Source organism: Vicia villosa, unplaced genomic scaffold (genome assembly GCF_029867415.1).
Source record: "Vicia villosa cultivar HV-30 ecotype Madison, WI unplaced genomic scaffold, Vvil1.0 ctg.001080F_1_1_3, whole genome shotgun sequence".
NCBI lineage: Eukaryota > Viridiplantae > Streptophyta > Magnoliopsida > Fabales > Fabaceae > Vicia > Vicia villosa.
Genome location: NW_026705474.1, coordinates 18659 through 45933, shown reverse-complemented (window position 1 = coordinate 45933; position 27275 = coordinate 18659). Strand labels below are relative to the sequence as shown.

Genomic DNA, 27275 nt, shown 5'->3' with positions numbered 1-27275 from the left:
AGCCACGCGCCATGCCAGATCGAAACAGCTAAGTTTCTGATTCTATTTTTATCATTTTATTTTGCTTAATTAAAATAGGGTTTACTTTAAATAACCAATAGTCAATTAATTTGGTATTTATTTATTTTATTAACCATAGTTAATTTGTGTTTACGAGGTTCATCATTCGATCAGTCATACACTGAAAAATATTTCTTTGTGCATTCTTTTCAGGGTTATTTTCAGATACCTCCCGATCACGCGCCACGCCTTTCACAAAGCTAAGTCCCGATTAAATTTCCTTTATTATTTCTTTCTCTTTTCTTTTATATTTAATATAATGTTATTTTTCCTTAGGTTGTGTCACATGCTTCTTAGTGTGTGTAATATGAAAGCTTTTGGCATGTGAAGTGAGCCTAATATCATGGGAGTGACCATACTTGAACTGATCATACAATGGCTTGTATGTGATTTTCATATCACCTACAGGTTCAAGTTTGTATGGGGTATCACCCTCATAGCCAATGCCAACTCTCTTGTTTCCAGAAACAGCATATATCATAGAAGCAATATGACTTCTGCCAATACTTCTAGATAAGAATTTCCTGAAACTTAAGTCATATTCTTTAAGAATATGGTTCAAGCTTGGAATAGATTCTTCTGAACCAGAAGATGACTCAGCATCTTTGGATAGTTTTAAAACTTTTTCTTTAAGTTCAGAATTTTCTAATTCAAGCTTCTTAGTTTCAGATACAAAGAGCTTTCTCAGCTTTTTGTACTTGATACTAAGCTTAGCCTTGATTTCAAGAATTTCAGCTAAACTGGAAGCAAGCTCTTCTCTAGTTAGATCAGAAAATACCTCTTCAGAGTCAGATTCTGATTCTGATGTAGATTCTTCTTCATCATCCACAGTGGCCATTAGCGCAATGTTTGCCTGCTCGCCTTCAGAGTCTGATTCTGATTCTGATGAATCTGAATCATCCCAAGTTGCCATAAGACCCTTCTTCTTATGAAACTTCTTCTTGGGCTTCTCCTTCTGAAGCTTTGGACACTCATTCTTGTAGTGACCTGGCTCATTTCACTCGTAGCATGTGACCTTCTTCTTGTCAGATCTTCTACTTCCAGAAGATTCTCCTCTTTCAGGCTTCTTAGAACTTCTGAAGTTCTTGAACTTCCTTTGTTTGCTCTTCCAGATTTGGTTTACCCTTCTGGAGATCATGGACAGTTCATCTTCTTTTTCTTCTGATTCTGATTCTTCAGAATCTTGTTCTTCTTCCTGAAATGCGTTAGTACATTTTTTATAATTAGATTTTAACGCAATAGACTTACCTTTCTTCTGAGGTTCATTAGCATCTAGCTCAATTTCATGACTCCTCAGAGCACTGATCAGCTCTTCAAGAGAGACTTCATTTAGGTTCTTGGCAATTTTGAAAGCAGTCACCATTGGACCCCATCTTCTTGGAAAGCTTCTGATGATCTTCTTGATGTGATCAGCCTTTGTGTATCCCTTGTCAAGAACTCTTAATCCAGCAGTTAGAGTTTGAAATCTTGAGAACATTGTTTCAATGTTTTCATCATCCTCCATCTTGAAGGCTTAGTATTTCTGGATCAAGGCAAGAGCTTTGGTCTCCTTGACTTGGGCATTTCCTTCATGAGTCATTTTCAATTATTCATATATGTCATAGGCAGTTTCTCTGTTTGATATCTTCTCATATTCAGCATGAGAAATAGCATTCAGCAGAATAGTCCTACACTTGTGATGATTTTTGAATTCTTTCTTTTGATCACCACTCATTTCTTGTCTTGTCAGCTTTACTCCTCTAGCTTTCACTGGATGTTTGTAACCATCCACAAGCAAGTCCCACAAATCACCATCTAGACCCAGAAAATAACTTTCCAATATTCAAAGTTTTCACCATCGAATACTGGTGGTCTAGTGTAGCCATTGTTTCCATTTCCATTGTGTTGCTCAGTAGAGCCAGATGTAGATGTAGGTGGTGGAGTTTCAACCATCTTGACTTAGCGTTTTTCTCTTCCTGAATCTTTTCTAAACACGGTTAAGTGCTTGCACCTTAGAACCGGCGCTCTGATGCCAATTGAAGGATAGAAAAACACTTAGAAAGGGGGGGGGGTTGAATAAGTGTAGCTTTAAAACTCTTAAGATAAAAACAATTTGCACAATGATTTTTATCCTGGTTCGTTGTTAATTAAACTACTCCAGTCCACTCCCTTGGAGTGATTTACCTCACCTAAGGATTTAATCCACTAATCAATCTTGATTACAATGGTTTTCCACTTAGATACCCTCTAAGTCTTCTAGAGTATTCTGATCACAACCTGATCACTCTAGGAACACAATGCTTAGATACCCTCTAAGACTTCTAGAGAATCCGATCACAACTTGATCTCCTCTAGTTCTTTACAAATGAATATAAAACAAATTCTTACAAGAGTTACAATGCTTCTTAATAAGTTATAATCACAACTATGATTTTTCTCTTAAGTTTAAGCTTAATCTCACTAAGATATTACAACAGTAATGAAGTGAGGTTGAAGATGAAATTTGAGAGCTTTTCACTTTGGCAGCGTTTCTGTATGTTTGCATAGAGTGTTGTATTCAGCTTCTCATCAGAACTTCTATTTATAGGCGTTTTAAGAAGATGACCGTTGGGAGCATTTAATGCGTTGCATGATCCTTACAGCATTGCATTTAATGTTTCACTCTTTTGTCAACTACCTCGAGCCTTGCTTTTCCTGCTTTAACTGACTTTGCCTTTAATAGCTTCTAACGTTCCTTTTGTCAGTTAGCGTAGCCTGCCATCTTGTACTTGCTTCTGATCTGATCTTTGTAGATACAATGTTTGAATTAATCAGAGTCAAACAGCTTGGTGCAGAGCATCTTCTTGTCTTCTAACCTTGAATTGCTTCTTAGCGTGATACCATAAGAACTTCAGTGCTTCTGCTTCTGATCTCAAGTTCTTCTGATGCTTCAATAGACCATGTTCTGATTCTGCTTGACCATCTTCTGATGTCTTGCGAGAGCATGTTCTGATGTTGCATACTTGAACCTTCTGAGTCAGTGCTTCTTGCGCTGAATTATGCATACTCTTCATATATTTCCTGAAATGGAAAATGCATAGGATTAGAGTACCACATTGTCTTATACAAAATTCATATCCATTGTTATCATCAAAACTAAGAATATTGATCAGAACAAATCTTGTTCTAACATGTTGATGGTCTCTACCATGGGTTTTTCTGCAATAACAACAACGATGTTCCACCATATACAACCTTCAGTATAGGAACTATTGTCGTTGTGATTTGTGATATGAGTTATGAACACTATTGTGATTTGTATTCTAAGTTACTAGGACTGGTGGACAGTTTTCATTTAAGTCCTCTCTCAGGGTCTAAGCTAGGATTTGGTTTCTGGTTCAAGACTAAGGAAAGGGTCTTTTATGCCACCATTGGTCCTCCAAGACAAAGGCCTTCTCCCTTTGTCTTCCTCGTGTACATCAGTATGACATCGGATTATTCTTTGTCATATTATGTCTAAAAAGGGGGAGAGAATATCATCAATATCATCTTCTGATTTTGCTACTGTTAAAAGAAAAAAAAGATTTTGTAGCAGAGTGAAGATGTTATGATGTGGTTCAAGTCCTGAAGAACAGAAGGTAAAAGCCCAATTCTGAGAATGTAAAATTATGTTCTTCCTTATTGTCTTGATAGTTGAAGTATTTATCTTTTTCTGCATTTTTAATGAATGTTTAGTTTTAGCCAAAATATGCCAAAGGGGGAGATTGTTAGTGTTTTAATTGACTTATTGGCATCTATGTTTAGCTAAAACATAATAGCAGTAAAAAATAATACAAGTGTAATCTTGCAAATATAAAAAGAGCAAAACAGGTACAAGCAAGATGTTATATGGAATATCATGACATCATCTCATGACATCGCGCCTGCAGAACTGGAAGGAATATTCAGTTTGTTTCTCAAGAGATACAGAATATTCGTGGAATATTTTGTAATCCTATGTGGCGCAAATTTAAAGGTCTAAAGAATATTTGAAGAATCAGATCAGAAGATTGAAGATTCAGGGAGAATCAGATCAAAAGATTGAAGATTTAGCAGTTTCTAATTTTGGAGATAAATTAGGAAACTCGTGATTAAAAAGACCTTGATTTTAGCAGAAGATTTCTGCAGATTTGTAACAGCAAAGAGTGTTGCGATTTGTAAGTCCGAGTCCAATTGAGAATAGGTTATAAATAGAAATCTTTGTAACCTAGTTTTAAAAGAGAAAACCCCGTTTAGAAAAGATGTAGTCATTAGGGTTTCTATAGGTAGACCACACAGGTTGTGGGATGGCTGCCATGTCCTTCTCGAAACCTGTAGGTAAGAGAAGTGATTGTTCTCACTCGAAACTTGTAGGTAAGAGTTGAGTATTGTATTCTTGATTGAAGTTGTGAAGCAAGATCAAGTTATTGTTCATTGTTAATTGAGTAAATAATTGTTGCAGGGTTATAACAGTTAGGTATCACTAGGGAGTGAGCATAGGTTCTCTTGTCTTGGATGGATGTCTGAGATAAAGGTTGCATTGGGTAGTCACTAGGTAAAACAGAGGTTGTTTATCTGTAAACCTGAGGTTGTTTACATAAAATAGTACTACTGATAGTGAAATCTTCTTCCTGGCTTGGTAGCCCCCAGAGTAGGTAGTTAGACCGAACTGGGTTAACAATTAATTGTGTTATTTATCTTCTGCATTGTTTTTTTTGTTCAGTCATGGATGTTATGATATCGTGTATAACATCAGGTTCAGAAGTGTTAGTTGTTCCTTTACAGAACCATATAAACTTTACAATCTGGTTATGTTGACTGAACATATGTGATCCTAAGTCTCATTGACTCCGTCTTAGGAGTAATTAAAAATTGAGGGATCTTTCTGTTCTACCTCTGCTACATTAATCACAGATAAGATGTCTTGACATCGTGAATGACATCCGAGTCTCTCATACTAGAATTTCAACACCAACAAGAACAATTGCCTTCAAATGGCTTTTGCATCATGTTGTTGATTATAATATGATCATTTAAGCTTTTCAATTACAAATCCATAATATAAATATTGTGCTCAGAGGTGATCATTAAAGTATGAAGAACAAGGGTTGTTGTCCATAATGTTCTCAGAAGAATCAAGACCAAGACATTCTTCTCTTTGCAACATTAAGATCAACAAAGCTGTCAGAAGCTTATGAAGAAGAAGACGTAAGAGATTCAAGTGCTTTGGGTTGTTGTCGCGAAGAAGCTACTTGAAGAAAAGAAGACCACGCATCACGCTACAATAAAATTTAACATTCTTAGTGTGTATTAGGATCTTCTGATGTACTTAATTGAGTTTACATATAGTTGTGTAGAAGCTTTTTATTATAAACAAACAAACCTTGTGAAAACAAACAGTTGTTTGTTCCTTCTAAAGGACCAGTTGGTCTGAAGCTTTAGGAAGGTCTTTTACAATTCTTCTAAAGGACTGGTTGATCAGAAGCTTTAGGAAGATATTGTGTTCCTCAAAGGACCGGTTAGGTCATAAGCTTTGAGAAGACTAAGATGATACTCTTAGTGGTTCTTAGTCACCGGCGGTTGCCCGTGCAAAGTTCTTAGTCACCAGCGGTTTCCTATGTAAGGTTGTGAGTCACTGGCGGTTTCCCATGCAGCGTTAGTCACCGATAGTTTCCCGTGAAATTGTAATTAGTTTGGTTATACTGGATTATGACCTTGAGTTCATGTTGAAATCACCTTGGTAGGGTGGACTGGGCTAGCTTGAGGATTTCTTAAGTGAACTAGGATATATCGTGTTTTTTTTACTCTTATGCTTTACCTTACTTTTAGAGATCGCAAGGGTGATCATTTTGGCAGCTTTTGTAACTTTTAGGGTGAAGGGAAAGCGGATTTTGCGGAGTTTTGTGTCGTTATGGTGGCTATAAAGAAAGCTAGAGATTTTGGTTGGCAGAAGATTTGGTTGGAATCGGATTGCATTCTTGTTGTTAACGTGTTTTCTAACACTAACTTGGTTCCATGGAATATCAAGTCTCGTTGGCTTAAGTGTCGGTCTTTCACGCTTACTATTGATTTCATGATCACTCATATTTATCGAGAAGCCAATTTTCGGGCCGAATTCCTGGCTAGTTTAGGCCTTAAATTTAGAAATTTTACCTGGTTTCCTCATGTTATTTAAGATATTCTTAGGGAATTCTTGCTTGACAAGGATGGTATCCCTAAACTTAGACTTTTTCATTAAAGAGTTTTGGTTTAGCCCCCATTTTGTTCTTCAATTCCCTCTTTTATTTTATAATATCTTTCCTTTTTATTTTAAAAAAACACCTTCTTTAGTATTTTAATGTTTTGAAAAATGTGTAAAACAATTACTATTTATTATATTAGAATAACGACCAAACGAAGAAAATTGCTTATTGTAAGAAAAAACAAAATGATTATTTCTTAATGAAAAATACTTATCAGTAAGAAAACATTAAAATAAGAAATGCAAGAATAGATCTCAACTATTCATTAACACCATCACCCCATAATCTCTATTAAAAAGGAAATTAAATTTAAAATTAATTTAAAATTCACATATAAAATAGTGAATTTTTATATTAATTTTTAATAAAATATCTTATACCTATACAATTGAGTATGAGGAATAAAAGTCGGGTCGGGTCAAAATTGAATCGACTTTGAAAATAATGTTTTAATTATTTTCAAACCATTTAAAAAAGTTTTTTCTTTAATATAATTAAAAAAATTTACAGAATAAATAAAACTCATAATTCTCTTTATATATTTTATAATAATATTTTTTTATTATGTTTGTGTTAGTGGTTGATTGATATGTTAGCTGATAGAATGACTGATGACTAATTAAGAATTCTTGTTGGGTGGATATTCTTCAATTTGCGGACGACACCTTATTAGTGGGGGAAGGGACTTGGAAACATATCAAGGCCATTAAAGGGGTGCTAAGGGCGTTCGAGATGGTGTCGGGTCTCGGTATCAACTATCATAAAAGTAAGTTGATTGGTATTAACTCTAATAATTCTTTTTTGGAAGCCGCGACTCTTTTTCTTTCTTGTAATGTGGAGGGGAGCAACTTTTACTTTCTTGGTATTCCCATTGGTTTCGATCCGAGGAAGGTTTCAACATGGAAGCCTTTAGTGTTGAAGTTGAAGAAGAGGTTATGGAATTGGAAGAACCGCTTTCTTAATTTGGGAGGTAGAATAACGCTTTTGAAGTCCATTCTCTCATCCTTGACTATCTTCACCATGTCTTTCTACAAAATGCCATTGAAAGTGGTGGAAGAAGTTAATCGAATTCAAAAGAATTTCTTATGGGGGGGTTCGGAAGAAAAAAGGAAGATTCATTGGGTTAGTTGGGAAAAAGTCACCTTTCCGTTTGACAAAGGAGGTATCGGCGTAAAGAATTTAGCGGTTTTCAATTTGGCTCTTCTTTCTAAGTGGAGATGGAGAATTCTTCAAGGTTTTGATTCTCTTTGGTTAAGGGTGTTGAAATCTCGGTATGGTGATCTTTCTTCCGTGGTGTACGGTACGTTTGCTTCAAAATCTCATCTTTCTTCCTCTTCTTCTTCTCGTTCTTCTTCTTGGTGGAGGGACTTATTGAAAGTAGGTAGGAGTGGTGTGAGCGATCCTATTGTGGAGGGTTGTAAGTTTGTTGTGAGAAATGGGTTTTCCACTCCTTTTTGGGAGGCTAATTGGATGGGTGATTCTATTTTGAAGGAAACTTTTCCGGATTTGTCTGGGGTTTCTAATCTAAAAGGGGTGTCGGTGGCGGGAATGGGAGGCGGTTTCGAGGGGAGGTGGAGGTGGGGGGATTTTGGGATTACCGCGGCGATGTTGGAGGATAGGGGTTTAGGGGCGGAGTTGGCTCGGTTGAAGGAGGGGGTTTCCGAGTTTGGCGGTTCGGGGGAAGGGAGAGACGGTGTGTTGTGGAAGTTCAACACCGAAGGCGTGTTTTCGGTAGCTTCTTGTTACTCTTTTTTGTTCAATCATCTTATTCCGTATGGGCCTCAAAGAGAGTTTGATGAGGCGTTTGGTTTGGTGTGGAAGGCGGAGGTGCCTTTTAAGATCAAGGCTTTTGGGTGGAGGCTTCTTCTTGATAGGTTACCGACAAAGGATCTTTTGGTGTATAGGGGTATCGCTTTTCCTTTAGACAAGTTAAATTGTATTTTTTGTGGATATGAGTTAGAGAATAGAATTCATTCTTTTTTTGGTTGCCGGGTGGTGATGGATATTTGGAAAGCCATTGCGCTTTGGGTGGGAAAAGTGGGAGTTATGGAGGAAGGGTGTTTATCGAATTTTATGGATTGGCATTTCTTTTTCCGTAAAAAAAAGGTCAAGAGTGGCAAGGAGGATGTAGTATGGTTAGCTACTACTTGGACTTTATGGTTGGTTAGGAATGGAGTTTGTTTCCGGGAGGATAATTGGAACTTTGACGATACGGTGTGGAATATCAAGACCATGGTTTGGAAGTGGTCCTTTTGCGGGAAAATTACTTTCTCCAATTACTCGTTTTATGAGTTCATTAAAGATCCTTTTCTTTATCTTTCATAAGCTTAATTGGATGTAATTTTCTCTTTTTTGAGCGGTTTATCCGTTTTCGTGTAATCGGGTTGGAGAACCCTTAGTTCTCCCTTTCAATATATCTTGCTTACACAAAAAAAACTTATAATTGATGGTTGACTATTAGAAAATAAATTAATTAAAATGTTTGGTAAAATTAATTGTTCAGTTAATCAATAAAGGTAAAATAATTTAAAATAAATTTAATATAAAATTATTTTATATTAAATTAAAAATAAATTATAAAGGATAAAAGTGATTTTTGGTTAAAATAATAAGAGTATAAGTGAAAGAAAAAAATGTAAGATATAAGCTATAAAGTAAAACACAATTTGAAATAGCGTTTGAAAAAAAATTATAAACTCGTAAAATAAGCTATAAACTCGTTATCAAATAAGTCTAAATTATCATATCAGCTTATAAACTATAAACTCAAAAAAGTGTTTCACCAAACAAAGTTCATACTTTATGATTTATTTTTATATAAAATTTGTTAAAAATATCTTTTAATTATTAATAAAGTTTTTAATCATAATTAAATAAAATAACTCTCTCTTTTTTTTTTTTTGTATAAGTCAAACTAGTCTTAAAATTTAGTAATATAAAATCATTTGTACCGTAATCAAATTATTAAATTTTTCAATTTCATCTAGATATATGTTATTCATAAAAAAATATAAATAAATAAAAAATACTATATATAACTATTTCAATAAATAATATATTGACTATTTATTTGACCAAAAAAATGCATTAAATTAAATTAATTTATAGTATTTTAAGTTACCATATATTATAAACATAAATCTTATTTTTATAATGTTAACATTTGACTAATCACCATCAGAAAATAAATTGATTATAGATATCAAATAAATTTATTTATATTCAAAATTACTTTATTAATATTTACCATTGCTTTCCTATTCTAGATAAAGACTATGACTTTGGCGAATAAAATTTTCTCCAATATATTCAAACGAGAGATAAACTACACACATTTATTTATTTATTTATTTACTAATTTCACAAGTACACTTTTTTTTTATGATGTTTTAAACTCACCCGTTTTAATAGCCGAATGAATTGCACCATTTATAATACTTTGAAACACACTTTACTCCCTTTCTCTCTTTCGTCGCAAACTCCCCCCTTTGAATATTATGGACCCCAACAACCCTATTGTTCTCAACTCTTTCAACGAAGACATAAGTAATCCTAAGTTGAAACAAAGTCCTGCAAAAAACATGGATTCTTCTTCACCTTCTCAAACTGTCACCCCTTGCCAAGTCAACCAGAGTCCTGAAAAAAAACATCAAACGTTAAAGGAGTTCGATTTCTTTAAGGATTACAATAACAATGATCATAATAAGGTTGCTGTTTCTCCATCTGCTTCTACCGCTGCTGCTGTCTCTGTCGTTGACATTGATCAAACCAACATGTCGTCTTTGTTGGATTTCAAACTCAGCGTGAGTCATTCAATAGTTCATCATTGTGTTTTTGTTTATTGTATAAAATTGTTAAATTTCTAAGCTTTTTGATTTATAATCTCAACTATTTTACGTTAATTTGAGTGCATGTTAACTTGTAATTGTTTTTTTTTATTAGACCGGCACTGATCTCCGTCTCGGTCTCAATGTTCTTGCTACCAATGATGCTAGTGAACAAGATGATGATGACGTATCATCTAAATCCGATGACGAAAACACTAAGAATGAGGTAAATTTTATGGTTACATTCATGCATAGTTTACTTTAATGAATTTGATCTATGTTTTTTCCTATTATTATCATGATTTTAAGCTGTTGTTGTGGTTATCCAGTGAATCATTATATTGCATAAAATGTTGTCGATAGAGTTGTAGTTTGGATGAGGTTTGTGTATATATTAAGGGTGCAATTCATGTTTACAACCACAATCGAGTGTTTTCATGCTTTGGTGTTTGAATTCTATGAACTGTTTTTCAGATGGCTGTTCTTCGAGGCAAGCTTGCTCGAATGAAAAAGGAGAATCATCGATTGAGTTTGATGCTTGATGAGCTTCAAACCGATTATGATACCCTCTTGATGCAGTTTGAGAAAATGATGCAGGACAAGAAGGCCGAGGAAGTTGGAGAACAAGAAGGGTTTGTTGGAAAGTTTGAAAAGAAAAGGAAATTTGAGATTGGTGGAGCATTGGTTCCAAGAGATTCTTTGGAGCTTGGATTGGCTATTAATGCTGAGCCCAAGATGGATCCTGAACCCTCTTCTTCAAGAACAATAAGTTCTGATCCATTAGGATCTCCGCCCGAGAACAACATTGAAGTTGCTTCGAAGGAGTTAGTCCTAAGTAAGAATGAGAATGTTAGTGATGAAGAAAAGAAGGAGAATGGTAAAGGGATTGAAAGAGAGGAAAATCCCATTGCTCATGCTGAGAGAATTCAAAGGCCGAATCCTCCAAACTATGCTCGAAACTTTGTTGATGTTGATGCTACTTTGAGGAGAGCAAGAGTTTCCGTTAGAACAAGATCGAGATCAGATGGAAATATGGTAAATACATTAATGTGTATAACATGGTTTTAAATTGCAGTCTGCATCGTGCTTTTAAACTACACAATTTTTTAACGAGAAATTATTGTTCTATTATTAGGTTTCTGATGGCTGCCAGTGGAGGAAGTATGGCCAGAAAATGGCGAAAGGAAACCCGAGTCCTCGTTCTTATTATAGGTGCACCATGGCTAGTGGTTGCCCGGTTAGAAAACAGGTAAAGTTTCTACTCTAAATTTATCAAATTGCAATAGTATATTGTAGAGAATTACAATCAAATATGACTAATGCAATGCAACCTCGATTGCACAGTAGTCACATAGACATTAAAATCTTTGATTGCTGCCTAGATTGTTAGATCTTGTTAGATATTTTGTAAAATATCTAACAAATTAGTAGCGAGTTAGGTTGATTAATTAAAATATTTATGAACTGCCATGAAAGTTAATTTTTTTTATATAAATATGACTCATATTGTGTAAGACCGTAACTTGATGACAGTATAAGAAACTCGTTGGTGGATAATCTGTAAGTATTTCTATACAGAAGTTTGTTTTTGCATTGTAACGCAATATTTGATATATATAGTTCAAAATTTACAGGTACAAAAGAGTGTTGAAGACAAATCCGTGGTAATCACAACATACGAAGGATATCATAGCCATACTTTACCTCCAGCAGCCATGGAAATGGCACAGACAACTGCAGCAGCTGCAAGAATGCTTCTTTCCGGATCAACCTCAAGCAACAACGGACCAATGAATGCGAGTTTCCTTCGAAGAGGAACCCTTCCTGGTTCTTCAAGTCTCGCAACTATCTCATCTTCTGCTCCGTTTCCTACCATAACGCTCGACTTCACTCAACCTCCAAATCCGCTACAACTCCGAATGCTTCAAAATCAGTTGCAAGTTCCTTTGCCTCCGATGTTTAATCAGGTACCTCATAACCAATCAACCTTTTCTGGCCTACAATTGTCGCAACCAAATGTTGCTGACACAGTTTCTGCTGCCATGGCTGCTGATCCGAATTTCACTGCAGCTTTAGCAGCTGCTTTCACTTCCTTTATCGGTGCTGCGCAGCCGAACAATAACGCGACAAATAACAATGGCGGCACAGAAAGCATCAACAATGGAAATGTCACAAGTAGCAGCAATAATAATAAAGAGAAGGAATAAACTCTGAGGTTTATTTTTTCTTGTTTTAGGCTCAAAGATTTTGATGCACTTTGTTTGGTTTATTTATTTTTATCATTTGAGATTCAGAAAAGTACTTAGATTTTACATAGATATCATTTTTGGGATGGTTATTTAATGTTTGTGGTTATATGATCTTTCAGTGGTATTTTGAAAGATTGTGTACCAAAACAACCAAATTTTTGTTGTATACTTAGTTTATTTTTCCATATCTTTTGTCTTGCGTATTTTGGTTATGGGATATTTTTCCCTCTAATAATATAAGTGCTAAACTTTTATGATTGATTGCATTAGTTTGATTTCTTGTGATTGATTTTTTGTTAATAGGAAAGTTGAACTATGTTACCATGATGATTCCATAAGTTATTGAAATATTTATAGATAGATTGAATTTTAGATAAGGTAATTAGGGTTGATGTTAGATTATTAATGTTGGAGGTCGATGAGAGAATCTTTGGATTTAAAACCAAGACTCGTAATACCATGATATCATCATTAGGATTCATTCGTAATGGGTGAATACAAAGCAATAAAGATTAAGAGTTTCTCATATTCATTCATGAAGTGAGCATTACAATTTTTTACATGATAGTGATGGTGCACCATATATATATATATATATATATATATATATATATATATATATATATATATATATATATATATATATATATATATATATATATATATATATATATATATATATATATATATATATATATATATATATATATATATATATATATATATATTGAGAATAACAAGTGTGAGTTGGAAATGTTAAGAAAATAAAATGTGGAGAAATCATACATTGGTTAAAAAAGTTGAGATTTGAGCATTTATAAGTGAGAATCCATAACCTACAACTTTAAGGTATCGCAAACATGTGATAGTAGCTTGTATCTCAATATTACTCACTAACATACATCTTAAGTAACTTTCTATTTCTTCTCCAACTATATTCTTATTGTTTGATAATTTCTTGGATCGACAAAGTGGACTCCCCTCTTTATTTGGATTTTGGAGGAATATAAACCTATTTCTTTTCTTGAGTGTTTGTACAAGTTAGTTGTAAAATTTATTGTAAGTTAGTTGAGGTAAAATCAACTCTTTTATAACTCCGAACCAATCAACTTTCGTAAGAGGGATGCAATTAGTTGATGGTGAGATACTGTTTAATGAAGTGATAAATTTTGAAAATAAATCTAACATCCAGTGCCACATTTTTAATGTTGATTTGAAAACATAAAAGAAACTCGCGACTCTTTTCATGAAGGGGTTCTTGTATTGGTTAAGAGAAAAACTAATTCATATTGCATGTAATCAATTGCATTTTTATGTCAATCGATTACACCCTTGAAAATTAACTAACATAACTTACAGTAATAAAATATAATTAGTTGCACTTTTATGTCAACCGATTACACCTATGTATTTTTTTTAGTTAAAACTAAAGTTAGTAGCAAAGTGTAATCGGTTGAACTTTTATGTCAACCAATTACACTCTGAAAGTTTTCAGTTTTATTGTTAGTTAATTATACATTAACTCTTATATTGATGTATAAATACCCCTAGGGTATCTTATGTTTGAATTTTAATGAGAATTCACTATATTTTCACCCTCAATTACTCTATAATTCTCTCTCTCAATCTCTCCCTCTCCATACTCAATTACTAAAGTATTTTCATCAACTTTGTGGTTCCAAATTCTAACATTTGACATCAAGATCCTGGTTCGATCCATAAACACCTAGTGTGCAACATGAATTGTGGGTCAAATGAAAGAATTCCTACAAACTTACTCATCCTTGATACAAAGAACTACAACAAATGGTGCAGGCAAATGAATGTGTTGTGTGGCTACCAAGATATTCAAAAAGTGATCAAGAATGATGTGAATTCTCTTGTGGATGGTGCAATGCATGCACAACGAGTAACGCATAAGAAAGAAAAGAAGAAAGATTTCAAGGCATTGTTTTTAATCCATCAATGCATTGATACAAATAATTTCGAGAAAGTTAGTGATTGTGAATCACCAAAGCAATCGTGGGAAATTCTTGAGAAAGCATACGCAGGGGCTGATAAGGCGAAGATTGTCAGGTTACAAGCTCTCAAGCGTCAACTTGAATTGATTCAAGTAGAGGTGAAGGAGAAAATCAACGATTTTACGACAAGAATTACTCGGTTGGTAAACCAAGTAAAGACATGTGAAGAAACAATCACGAAGCAGTATGTTGTCGCGCAAATCTTGCGTTCTTTGACAGCAAAAATCAATAACATAGTCATAGTGATTGAGAAATCAAAGGATCTTACGACAATGAGCAAAGAGGAGTTGTAGAGCTCTATTGAGGTGCATGGTCAGAGAATGGAGGAAATGAATGTTGACAAGGAAACGGGGAAGATCGCTTTGCAAGCCCACTTCAATGAGTGGTACAAGAAGGCGAAGTGAAAATGTCCTATGAGCAAAGGTAGAGGAAAATTTTAGAATTTTGGTGGAAGAGAGTCCTAAAATTTCAAGAACTTAACATTCCAAAAGGGTGAAAAAAGTAGTAGTAAAGTTGTTGGATCAAACAATTCAAGAGTTATAAATCTAAGGGGTAGAGGTAGAACAAGAATGGTTGACAAGATCAGCGTGCATTGCTTTAATTTTGAAAATCATAGCCATTTTGCAAGAGAATTCAACTTCAACAAGAAAGAACCCCAAAAATATGAAGCTAGAATTGCACGTCAAGTGTTCAATGAAGAGAACACACTCTTGGTCATGATTATAGAGGGAGAATGAAGCAGCAACAAGGTGCAAGATAGGACGAACAACAATTTGAAAAAAGGTGCAGAACTTAAATGTAATTGGTTGCATATTTATGTCAACTGATTACATACTAAAGAAAATGCAATGGTGAATTTGAAGGAAGCAGTGTAGTGCAGTGATCAATGATATCTAGACTCCTAGTGTTTAACTAAAATAACGGTGAGGAAATATCGGTTTGTTACAAATAATAATGCCATGAAGAATAAACTGAAGTTTGCAGATGATACCACTCTAGCGGCGGAAGGTATTGGTGGTGTATCGATCGAGATAATGAATGCTATAAACTCTTTGATAAAAAAATCTGTTGTATATTCCTGGAATCAAGTGTAACCTTCTACGCGTTATTAATGTAAATAGAATTTTGGTCCTAAAAGATTCTATGGCTACCAATAGAACTTTCAAGGTTGAGATTAATGTTATGGAGCATAGGTGTCTTGCTACAACGACTAATCGAGAAGAGTGGTTATGGCGTTATAGGCTAGGGAATATCAACTTTAGAGATTTCAATGGCTTTCATAAGAACGGGATGGTAAAGGGGTTGCCATTGATCAACATTCTGGCTGAAATTTTGGAAGAATGTGTGCAAGCGAAGAAACATAAGGAAAAATTCAGCAAGGATGCAGGTTGTAGAATAAAGCATCACCTTGAGTTGGTCTATTCTGATGTGTGTTGACCGATGCAAGTTAAATCGATTGGCGATAATAGATATTTTATTAGATTCATCGATGATTATAGTGGAAAGTTAAGGACATACCTAATCAAGAAAGAGGATGAGGTATTCAAAGTGTTTAAGAAGTTCAAGTCCATGGTTGAAAGACAAAGAGATCACAAGCTCAAAATTCTCAAAACAGTGGTTGAGGAGAATATGTCCCAAATGACTTTAGGAGGTTTGGTGATCAAGAGGGGATAGTACATGAGTTAGTTCCACCCTACACACTACAGCAAAACAGTGTTTCTGAAAGGAAGAATCGAACGATTATGAACATTGTGAGAAACATCTTAAAAGGGAAGAACTTGTCTAAAGAGTTATGAAGAGAAGTGGTATCCACAATTGTATATTTGTTGAACATGTATCCAATTAAGAAACTTGAGAAAATAACACCACATGAAGCATGGTCGCAATTAAAATCGAATCTAAATCACGTGAGAGTTCTCGAATCGGTTGCGAATTGACATGTGTCAAGAGAAATTAGAAAAAAGATGGATGATAAGGGATAATAGATGATACTTGTAGGGTATCAGTGGTTACAAATTTTATGATGCCGCTAATAGAAGAATTTTGATCATCCGAGATGTCATTTCCGACGAAATTAAGGAGGTGCAACAGAGTGTAGTTTATTGGCAGAAAAGTGCAATCGATTAAACTGGTAAAGAATCCGCTCCAACAGTTTTGGAGAGTGCAAAACCAACCGTCGTTAAACCCCGAATGGAAGAAAATATGAGAAGATCAACTAGGAAAAAAGGTTTGCCTCGAAGACTCCAAGATCATGATTTATTCTGAGATGACAAAGTCAATGATGATGGTGATTTCGTCCATTTCGCAATTATGGCCAAATTTGAACCCATTAAAACAAAGGAGGCTTTAAGTGATCCAAAATGGATTTGTGCTGTGAGGGAGGAGCTAGAATTGATTGATAAGAATAAGACTTAGCAGTTAGGGTATCTACCAGAAGTAAAAAAGCTAATAGGTGTAAGATGGGAATACAAAGTAAAGACAAATCCCAAAGGTGAAATAATCAGCATAAGGCTCAATTAGTTGCAAAGGGATTTCTGTAAAGAAATGCATAAACTTTGAAGAGGTATTTTCACCGGTGACTAGAATTAAAGCCATTAAATTAGTTGTTGGTATTGCAAATAACAACAATTGGTCCATCTACCGAATGGGCGTGAAATCTGCATTTTTTAACCGACCGCTTGAAGAGCAAGTTTATGTAGAATAACCCCTGATTTTTTTTTGTAAAAAACCGATTTAAAATTCCAAAAAATTAAAACAGACGATTTTTCGAAAACAAAAAATTCATTTTTTTCTAAAAATAAGAAAAGTCAATATTTTCGAAAATAAAAAAGTCGATTTTTTTATCAAAGAACAAAAAAACCAATTTTTCGCGAAAATAAGAAAAGTCTATTTTTTCAAAAAAAAAAATTGTTTTTTTGGAAACAAATAAATAGAGTTTTTTCAAAAATAAAAATGTTGATTTTGTCAAAAATAAAAAAAAATATATATCCTTTTTTTTTCAAAAATAAAAATGTCAATTTTTGTCGAAAAATAAAATAGTCGATTTTTTTTCGAAAACAAATAAATCAACTTTTTCCAAAAGTCAAAAATAATTAAGTCGATTTTTTGAAAATGTCGATTTTTGTCAAAAATAAAAAAAAATTATTCCAAAAGTAAGAAAAGTTGTTTTTCCGAAAAGAAAAAAAACTTAATATTTTTCCAAATATGATTTTATAAATAATATTTTTTGTAAAATTAAAATTAAAAAAACATTGTGAAAAAGTTAGGAGCCTCAAAGCCCTACTTAAATTTTAAGAGTTTTTAGTTTAGGAGACAACTTATTTGGGGCTCATTTACTTTTATAATTTTAGACCCATATATTTTGGGGCCTTAAAAGTTAGGCTGTAGCCCTTAAATTGACACACTTGAATCTATACCCCAAAGGCATAATGGAAAAAACACACTTGATTTAGCCATATAACTATCAACAGAGAATCTAGGCACATGAACCTAAATGGATTAAATCGTGCCCTCATTCTTCAAAGTAACGAGCATCTACAAAATATTTGAGCTAGTATTTGAAATCTAACACCCAATGAACATAGCTAAAGCAATTATAGCTCCCATCTTTTTGTGATAACTAAAAGCCTTTCTATGTATCTATAAAGTATTTATTTTCACATAGTTTACTTTACCTGAACTCCAATTGAAATAAAGTTATTGATAGATTTCTTTAATCTTCTGCAAACATGCATATCCATTCTCCTGTGAGCAGTGCCTACATGTATCTTGCGTAATAAGATGAATGTGTAGTCAGTTATTGATTTTTGGGTTAAATACGTTTTTAGCCCCTATAAATATGCGACCCTGCATTTTTAATTCCCATAAAATTTTCCTTCAATAAATGGTCCTTGTAAAACTATTATGCACCAAATTTCAGTCCTTACTGTCAAACCAATGTGTATTTTACAATGATTATTTTGCAGACATGTTCATAATATTTTAAAAAGTTTCTAAAAAAAAAAAAAGAAACTCAAAATTTAATTTGTTGAGATTTTCATTAGTTTTATTATTATTTTTTGAAATTTGAAAAATTCATATTTAATTCTTCTCGTTTTAAAAAATTCTAAAACTTGGTAAATAAATATTTTACAGTATTCTAAACATATATAAAAAAAATTATTCAAAAATTTAAAATTAAAGGGTAATTAAACAGTTTTTAAAATTTTAGAAAATAGCAGAGACTGAAATTGCATGCATTAAAGAAAATTTTTATAGAAACTAAAAATGCAGGGTCGCATATTTTAGGGACTAAAAACGTATTTAACCCTTAAATTTTTTTGATTTTTAAACAATGGAGAGTCTTTGCAATCTAGTAGGAACCATTTGACCATTTATCATAGTATATGGCTACTAACATATATTCTCAGAATGCATCGAAGAGATGTCATTTATACAAATAACATCTAAACAACACAAACTATGCAAGGATTAAAATTGGAGAATTTTTTTCCTGACCCCCCTATGGGATGATCCCTAGCGAAAATCTCTAAATACCCCTATTTCAGAAATGTATTTTCGAAGTAAATTTCTTTTTAGATTTTTCCAGAGTTTAGAAGTGCACTTCCGAAAATATCAAATGGGGGATGTTTTCGGAGATGCACTTTCGAAAACATTTTTTCACATTTTTGGGGATTTTCGGAAGTGCACTTCCAAAATATGCAGAAATTGTGTTTTTTTATGATTTTCTAAACAACGTTTAGTCCCGTATTTTTAATTAAAAAAACGCTTACTATAAATAAAATATACCCGAATAAAAAAAGCAACAGATCAACATAAAATACTAATATTATATATACAAGCCGAATTATATATAAGTCGAATAAAATACTAATAGTGTGCGTAAATGTACGTAAATGTAAAAAATACAAACCGAATACAATAAAGTCAAAGAAAAATAAACCTGCACCCCCTATTGAGTATGCCTAACCCTAACGCCTTGAGACCTCCTCTGCCTGGTATATGCCACCGCACCGCCCGCGTCACCGACCATCCTCTCCACGACTGCAACCGCCTCTGGATCGCCTTGCGCGATGATACCTCGGTCCAATGCGTCCCGCCCAAGCATCTCTATCTGTTGGCATATCGGAAGGAGATCAGTGGCATGGTCATCCTCGACCTGCTGGTTCTCCAAGATCTCCTCATATGCTGGCTTAGGAGTGTCGGGAGCGTCGGGTGTCATCAGAGGATGTGACACTCGATAGAACCATGTCATGTACCCCTCTACACAATGCCAATCCTGGGTGGCCTACATGCGACGATACTCATCCAGGACTAAATGATGCGCCCAGTCCTCAAATATGGCAGTGAGCTCCACTCGGCTAACTGTGTCGGGAGCAGCCTCAAACGGTGACCTCGGTATCACTTGCACACGTGCAAACTGCCTCATGTACCGCTCCGGCAGATACCTCGCCATGGTGTTGGCCCCGCATGCCAACCACCCAGAGTATAACGCGATGCGGTCAAATGGGACAACAGCAGTTTAGTCACTGAATGGCGTCCAACGAATGGCAACGTGAGTTGTGCGGTCGAGGTACCCGGAATATGGTCCCACTGCATTCTTCCCTCTTTGGAGAACGTGTCGGACGGCCCTGGGCAAAGCATCATCGTACGCAGGATCAATGGCGAAGCCGTGGATGCGGGGGAAGTAGGAGATGATCCAGCCCTGAAACACAAACACGATAATGTATTAAAAATAAATATGAACCATAAATAACTGTGTACCAATTAAAAGGAAACGTACCATCAAGAGTGTGGTAGATCAAGTCAACTTTCTGGTCCTCCAGTTTGAGGCTTCATTCAGTTTCTGGTATAGGTATACCAGAATAGTTGACCCCCAGTTCCACTGGTGAATGGTAGTCAGGTCTATGAAATAGCGGAGATAAGTCACATTGATGTAGGTTGCACTCTTGTCCACAAAGAGTGTAGTGCCTACCAAGAACATGAACCAACATCGGAGAGCGCATGCACGGTGATACTCCGTAAATAGGTCGTTACCTTCCTCCTCGGAATTGGCCGCTGCCACCAAGTGGTGCTCATACAGCTTTCTCAAGGTGGAGAACCGGATATGGCCCCACTCGTCGTCCTGCACTCAATCGCCTCGACCCTTTGGATCCGGGAATGGTTCAGCAGCATCCCCCAAATCGGTAAGTGGAGAAGACAATGCACATCGTGCAAGGTGATCGTCAACTCCCCAACCGGTAAGTGGAAAGAAGATGTCTCTCTATGCCACCGCTCCACAAAATCCCCCTGCATGCTGTGGCTGATGGTGGTATACCCGGTCATGCACAACCCACCTAACCCGGAAGCAGTCACCACATCATTAAACCACTGTGCCTCTGGTTTAAAGAGAACAAAAATCTTCTGCGCGTGGTTCACCATTTTTAGCGTTGGCCTTTCCTGTTACAATAAAAACAAAAATAAAAAAGATTGTTAATTAGACCGTGAAGAAAATGTGAAATAAAAACCTAAATAAAAAACGGTTAAATAATAAAGTCAGATAAATTATAAAAAAAACCTCTCCCTCCCAGACACGTCGAGCGACATGCTCGTGGTAGAAAATCAGCACGGAAGTGTCCGTAGGCCCTCCCGGATAACCCTCCTCCTCCTCCTCCCAGTGTGGAGGGTCAGCATCAAGTATCTCCTCCTCCTCCCCTTGTGGAGGATCAGCATTAGGTATCTCCTCCTCCGCCTCCTGGTATCTCACCTCCTCCTCCTCCCGTACCTCCTCCTGACGGGAAGAAGACACCCGAGACAGCCGACTCCTCGATCCAAATGAGGAACCAGCCTCGTCCATCTGCACGGGTACTCGTACTCTACCCCGTCCCTGCGTCGATGCCAGCTGCGCCGCCCGCTCGCGTCTAGCCGATAATGTCTCTGTTTATCTCCCCTGTCTGAGTATAGCTGGGTTGCCTGCCAATTTCTTGAAAAAATTGAAAGTCATTAGAATGCGAGACACTCAAGAAAATAAAAAAAAACAACTTTGGTTAAAATTCGAAAGTGCACTTCCGAATCTGGTCAGAAGGTGTTTTCGGACATGCACTTTCGAAATCCCCCTGCGAACTCCATTTTTGCACAAACCCATTTCCTCCCTAAATGCTTCAAAATCAAATTTTTACTAACTAAACACACACATTGAAGTATAATAACTAAACCCTATAACATTTTACTAATTTATAACAACCCTAAAATGCATTCCAATCCTATAGTTGAAAGATGTAAAACTTACAAATTAGAAGCTTTGAAACTTGAAGTTTGAGTGGCCTTTGAAGGTTGTAGATCAACTTTGGAAAGAAAATTTGTGTAGTAGGATGGAGAAATGAAAGGATTTTGTGAAGTTTTTGAGTTTTAGAGTAAAATGAAAATGGGGGGAGGTTGTTTTGTTTAAACAGTCAAACGCGCATTATTTCCGAAATGCATTTCCGAAATGTTGATTTTGGAAATGTATATCCGAATTTTTTTTTTACGTTAAAAATAAAGTGGTTTCGGAAATATACTTCCGAATTAAAGGGCCATTTGGGGAATTTCAGCAAGGGTGACCAAGAAGAGAGGGGGTCAGGAAAGAAATTCTCTTAAAATTACCTAGAGCTGTCAATTTAAGGGACTGGGAATAACTTTTAAGGCCCCAAAATATATGAGGCATAAACTAAGAAATTTCTTTATGGATCCCCCAACTTTCTTGGACACCCACGGCGGAAATACTTAAATGCCCCTATATTTTGGAAATGCGTCTCCAAAATCACTTTTTTTTTTAAAAATTGATTTCGGAAGTGCACTTTCGAAAAAAACACAAAAAAAAAGATGTTTTCGGAGATGCGTTTCTGAAATCAGATTTTTTTGGAGAGGGAGTGTCTTCTTAGATGCATATCCGAAAAAGTTTAATAATTATTAAAAAATTAAAATCAAGGGGAATCAATACAATTAATAGTATAATCAATTGTATTAATAAAAATATATTATTAAATATATATCACTAAAATCAAGATATAATAATATTAGCATAACAAATATTTAAATTAACACCTTATTGACTACTTTTTTTTATGATACTTAAAAAAATTATTTGAAAAACTAATGTAATTCGAAATTTATACTAAAATAAGAATAAAGTTGTAAATAATTTTATTCTAATTTGATCTCTTTTATTTTAAATTTTTGTTGAATAATATTTATTTTTTATTTAATTATAATTATATTATATTAGTTATAATTTTAGTGATTATTAATATGAAATTTATCAAAAAATGATTAAATTTTTATGAGTTTTTTTTTTAATTTATAATTGAAATTACAAAAGAAATATCAACTGTATAATTATCATTATTAATATTCATAACTTATAAATTATATCAATTTTATGATATCTCAATTAATTAATATCCCAAATTTTTTAATTTTTTGGGATTTTGATTAATTCGAATATGCATATTCGAAAAAATCTCTGACCATTTTTTGGGGGTTTTTTTCGAATATACATATCCGAATTGATCAAAATTCTAATTTTTTTTTGTGTTTTCGGAGATACATCTCCGAATTAACCAAAATCCCAATTTTTTCAAAGATGCATCTCCGAAAGGTATTTTTGGATTTTCAACAAGGGTTTTCACCGCTGAAAATCCGTAAAAAAATTTCCTAAAATTATAAAAGGAAGTGAGCCCCAAAATAAGAAGGCCCCTAACTAAATATTTTTAAAATTCAAGTATGGCTTTGAGGCCTGCAATTTTTTTATAAAGTTTTTAATTTTAATTTTTTTAAATGCTATTTATAAAAACATTTTTTGGAAAATATATAAATTTTTTTATTTTTGGAAAAAGCAACTTTTCTTATTAGTGAGAAAATTGACTTTTTTTAAATATTGAAATTTTTAATTTTTGAAAAAAATTAGCATTTTTTTAAAATTTATTACAAAAATCGACAATTTCATTTTTGTAAAAAGTTGATTTTTATTTCGAAAAAATTGACTTTTTTATTTTTCAAAAAAACTCAATTTTTCTTATTTTCATGAAAAATTGATTTTTTTTTTTAAAAAAAAAACCGATTTTTCTTATTTTTGAAAAGATTAACTTTTTTCGAAAAAAAGTTTGTTTATTTGTTTCTGAAAAAATTAGTTCTTCTTAAAAAGTCGACATTTTTATTTTTTAAAAATAGACTTTTTTTTATTTTTGCAAAAAGTTAGTTTTTTAACTTTTCGATAAAAATTGACTTTTTTTGTTTCCAGAAAAAATCCGACTTTTTTTGTTAAAAAAAATCGATGTTATTATTTTACGAAATAATTGGTTTTTTTATTTTATTTGTAAAAAAAATTGACTATTTTATTTTTTGAAAAAAATTTACTTTTTTAATTTTTCGATGTAAAATGGAGTTTTCTTATTTTTGGAAAAAAATTGCCTTTTTTATTTTTCGCAAAAAATTCACTTACTAAATTTTTAAAAATCGATGTTTTATTTTTGAAAAAATAAAGTCAGATTTATATTTTATATAAAAAAATATTATTTTATATGCAATTACTTGGGTTGTGTTCAGAAGAGAATTCTTTAGGAGGTACTTTCCTGAAGATGTTCGGGGAAGAAAGGAGATTGAATTCCTAGAGCTGATGCAGGGTAGTATGTCAGTTCCTGAGTATGCCTCCAAGTTTGTGGAATTGGCTAAGTACTACACTCACTACAACAATGATGAGGCTAGTGAATTCTCTAAGTGTATCGAATTTGAGAATGTCCTTCATGATGAAATCAAGCAAGGTATTAGATATCAGAGGATTGGCCGATTTGCTGATTTGGTGGATTGTAGTAGGATCTTTGAGGAGGATAACATCAAGGTGAAGTCATCTCACTCCCGCGAGTTGGTTGACAAAATAGGTAAGAAGCCTATGGATCGAGGTAAGCCATATGGCAGAGGTAATTCGAAGAAGGGTGATTGGAAAAGGCCGAGTGAGGAGACTCTATTGCTCCTGTTAGGTGCTATAACTTTGGTGAGACTAGACATCATAGGAATGAGTGCAAGAGTGAAGAGAAGAAGTGCTTTAAGTGTGGTAAGACAGGACATATTTCGACTGCTTGTAGAGGGAAAACTTGTTACTTGTTATAATTGCGGTGAAGAAGGCGATATCACTCCAGAGTGTACGAAACCAAGGAAGAATCAGGCTAGTGGGAAAGTATTTGCCTTGTATGGGTCTTGCAGGTTACTACAAGAAGTTTATAGAAGGATTTTCAAATTTAGCATTGTCGTTAACTAAGTTGACTACGAAGGGTCAAGCATTCATTTGGGTTTCGAAATGTGAAAAAGGATTCCAAGAGTTAAAGAAGAGGTTGACTAGTGCTCATATTCTGATTTTTTCGAATCCGGCGGAATCTTTTGTAGTATGATGCTTTATTGATGGGATTAAGTGGTGTATTGATGCATAATCAACAGGTAATGGTTTATGTTTCGAGACAACTTAAGGTTCACGAAAAGAATTATCCGACTCATGATTTAGAGTTGGTAGTCGTGGTCTTTGTGTTGAAATTGTAGAGACATTATCTGTATGATTCGAGGTTTAAAGTATTAAATGATCACAAGAGTCTGAAGTATCTCTTTGATCAGAAAGAACTCAATATGAGGCAAAGGAGATGGTTAGAATTCCTTAAAAATTATGACTCTGGGCTGAATTACCACCCGGGTAAGGCGAACATCGTTGTTGATGCATTGAGTAGGAAGTCCTTACATATGTCTATGTTAATGGTGCGAGAATTGGACTTAATTTAACAATTCAGATACTTGATTTTGGTATGTGAAGGTATTCTGAATAGTGTTAAATTGGGTATGCTAAAGCTGACAAGTGGTATTCTTGATGAAATTAGAGCGGGTCAAAAAACTGATGTTGATTTGGTCGATAGGTTGACTCTGATTAACCAAGTTAAAGGAGGTGATTTTTGAATTGACAAAAATGGCATTGAAATTCTGGACTCAGACACGCGATGTCGAACAGGATGTCACGACATTACTATCTGAATATTCTTAAACAAATGAACAAGAAGTAAACGAACATATAACAACACAAGCAAGTTGTTAACCCAGTTCGGTGCAAACACACCTACATCTGGGGGCTACCAAGCCAGGGAGGAAGTCCACTATAAGTAATATAAATTCAGAGTAATACAATTCAAGGTTACACCTTTCACTTAATATCTACCCAATGCAACTTCAACCTAATATTACTTAGATCAGAGATTCCACTCACTCCCCCTCAATCACAGCAGTGATGAATAACGTTCTAAGAATATGAATAGAAGACACACTTCAAGGACACAACTTGATCTTGCTTAAAAGCTTCAATCAAGTACAATGGTACTCTTGCTTAAAAGCTTCAAGTACTTCTTACAACTCAAATAAAAACACCTAGACCAACACAATCATCATGATGATTGTTTGGCTTACAAGAAAGCTAGAACGCAAAAACTTAAAACACGAAAACCTCTTAAAGCTTCTCAATACAAAAACCCTGATTAGGTCTGCCGCTACTTCATATAATATATAGCCTTCAGAAAACGCAGCAGCTGGGCCTTGGATCCAAATTAGTTTTAAACCTAATTAAACTAATTTCCATAAATCAAGGAACCTAAAATAAGGGCAAATAACGTCGTCCTTGAACAGATCATAATCCAATATTTCCAAGTAAAGTGCATAGAATCTTAACAGATCACATAACCATAATTAGTAACAGAATAAGACGTAACAGCTACGAATGTCATGACATCGGCCTTGACATCAGGTAAAGGCCTGCATAAGTAAAACTTCACAACAGTAGAATGCATGTCATGACACCAGTTTTGACATGATAAAATCACAACGAGTTTTACCAAAAATTACAGCCAATCAACAACATCTACAAACTCCCCCTTTGGCAAATTTTTGGCTAAAACACGAATAGATGTAACCATAAAATATCAGAGCACACATAGCAGCCAGCATCACCAAGAAAACAGAAAAATAAATTCTGTAGAAAAACAACAGCCAGCTTGTTTAATCACTAGAAAACCAGAAAACATCTATTTAATCATCTGTTACAGAATACCACTTATCATTGTCAAGGAAACCAGAAGACATTCAAAAAACCAGAAAACCACAGAAAAACCAAAAAATCCAACAACCAATATCCAACAGAAATAACCAACAAAAATAACCAACAACCATCACTCCCCCTTTTTAGCCACAAAAGGAGCCAAACACAACCAAAAGATCAGCAGGAAAGAAACACCAGAAGTAGAGCTAATTGTCAGAACCATCAGTCTCTTCATCACTAGAGCCACTAACCTCTTCATCACCAGAGCCACTATTCTCTTCATCAGCGTCACTACTCCCAGCATCTTCAGTATCTTCACCATCCTCAGCCTCTTCCTCATCACCACTATCAGCATTTTTGTCTTCATCCATATTGTCACCATCACTTCCACCAGCATGATCATCCTCTGCAGACTGCTCAAGACTTTGAATGAGCTTTTCAAGCTTCATCTTCCTGTTGTCCAACTCTTTACAAGTCTCTTTCAGCTCAGCAATGAGAAAGGTTTTGTTCACAGACTTGCTGGGTTGTGATGTCCCAGCAGATGTCATGTCATCTGACCTTTGGAGCAGCTTATATTGGAAAGACAAAGCACTCTCCCTCTTACATACAGAATCTTTAGCTTTCAGAATTCCAGGGTATTGCTTGAGGATTATCCCACATATCAGGGATGGAAAAGCAATGGGAAGCTTGGTAGCAGAGGTACCAACATGCCTCATAGTTTGATCAAATATATAAGTCCCATAGTCAAATTTTGTCTTGGTTCCCACAACATATATGAATCTTCCTAGGCCAACAACAATGGTAGAAGTGTGATTGGTAGGCAC

The 27275-nt window shown here is 34.6% G+C and overlaps 1 protein-coding gene across 1 annotated transcript; it reads left to right on the top strand.

Moving 5' to 3' along the window:
• The first annotated feature begins 9775 nt into the window (after positions 1-9775).
• Positions 9776-12312, top strand: LOC131633135 (probable WRKY transcription factor 31). The gene is made up of 5 exons (XM_058903855.1): positions 9776-10081; positions 10221-10331; positions 10580-11140; positions 11241-11354; positions 11740-12312. The coding sequence occupies exons 1-5, from the start codon at positions 9776-9778 to the stop codon at positions 12310-12312; spliced, it is 1665 nt and encodes a 554-aa protein (XP_058759838.1).
• Positions 12313-27275: the final 14963 nt, after the last annotated feature.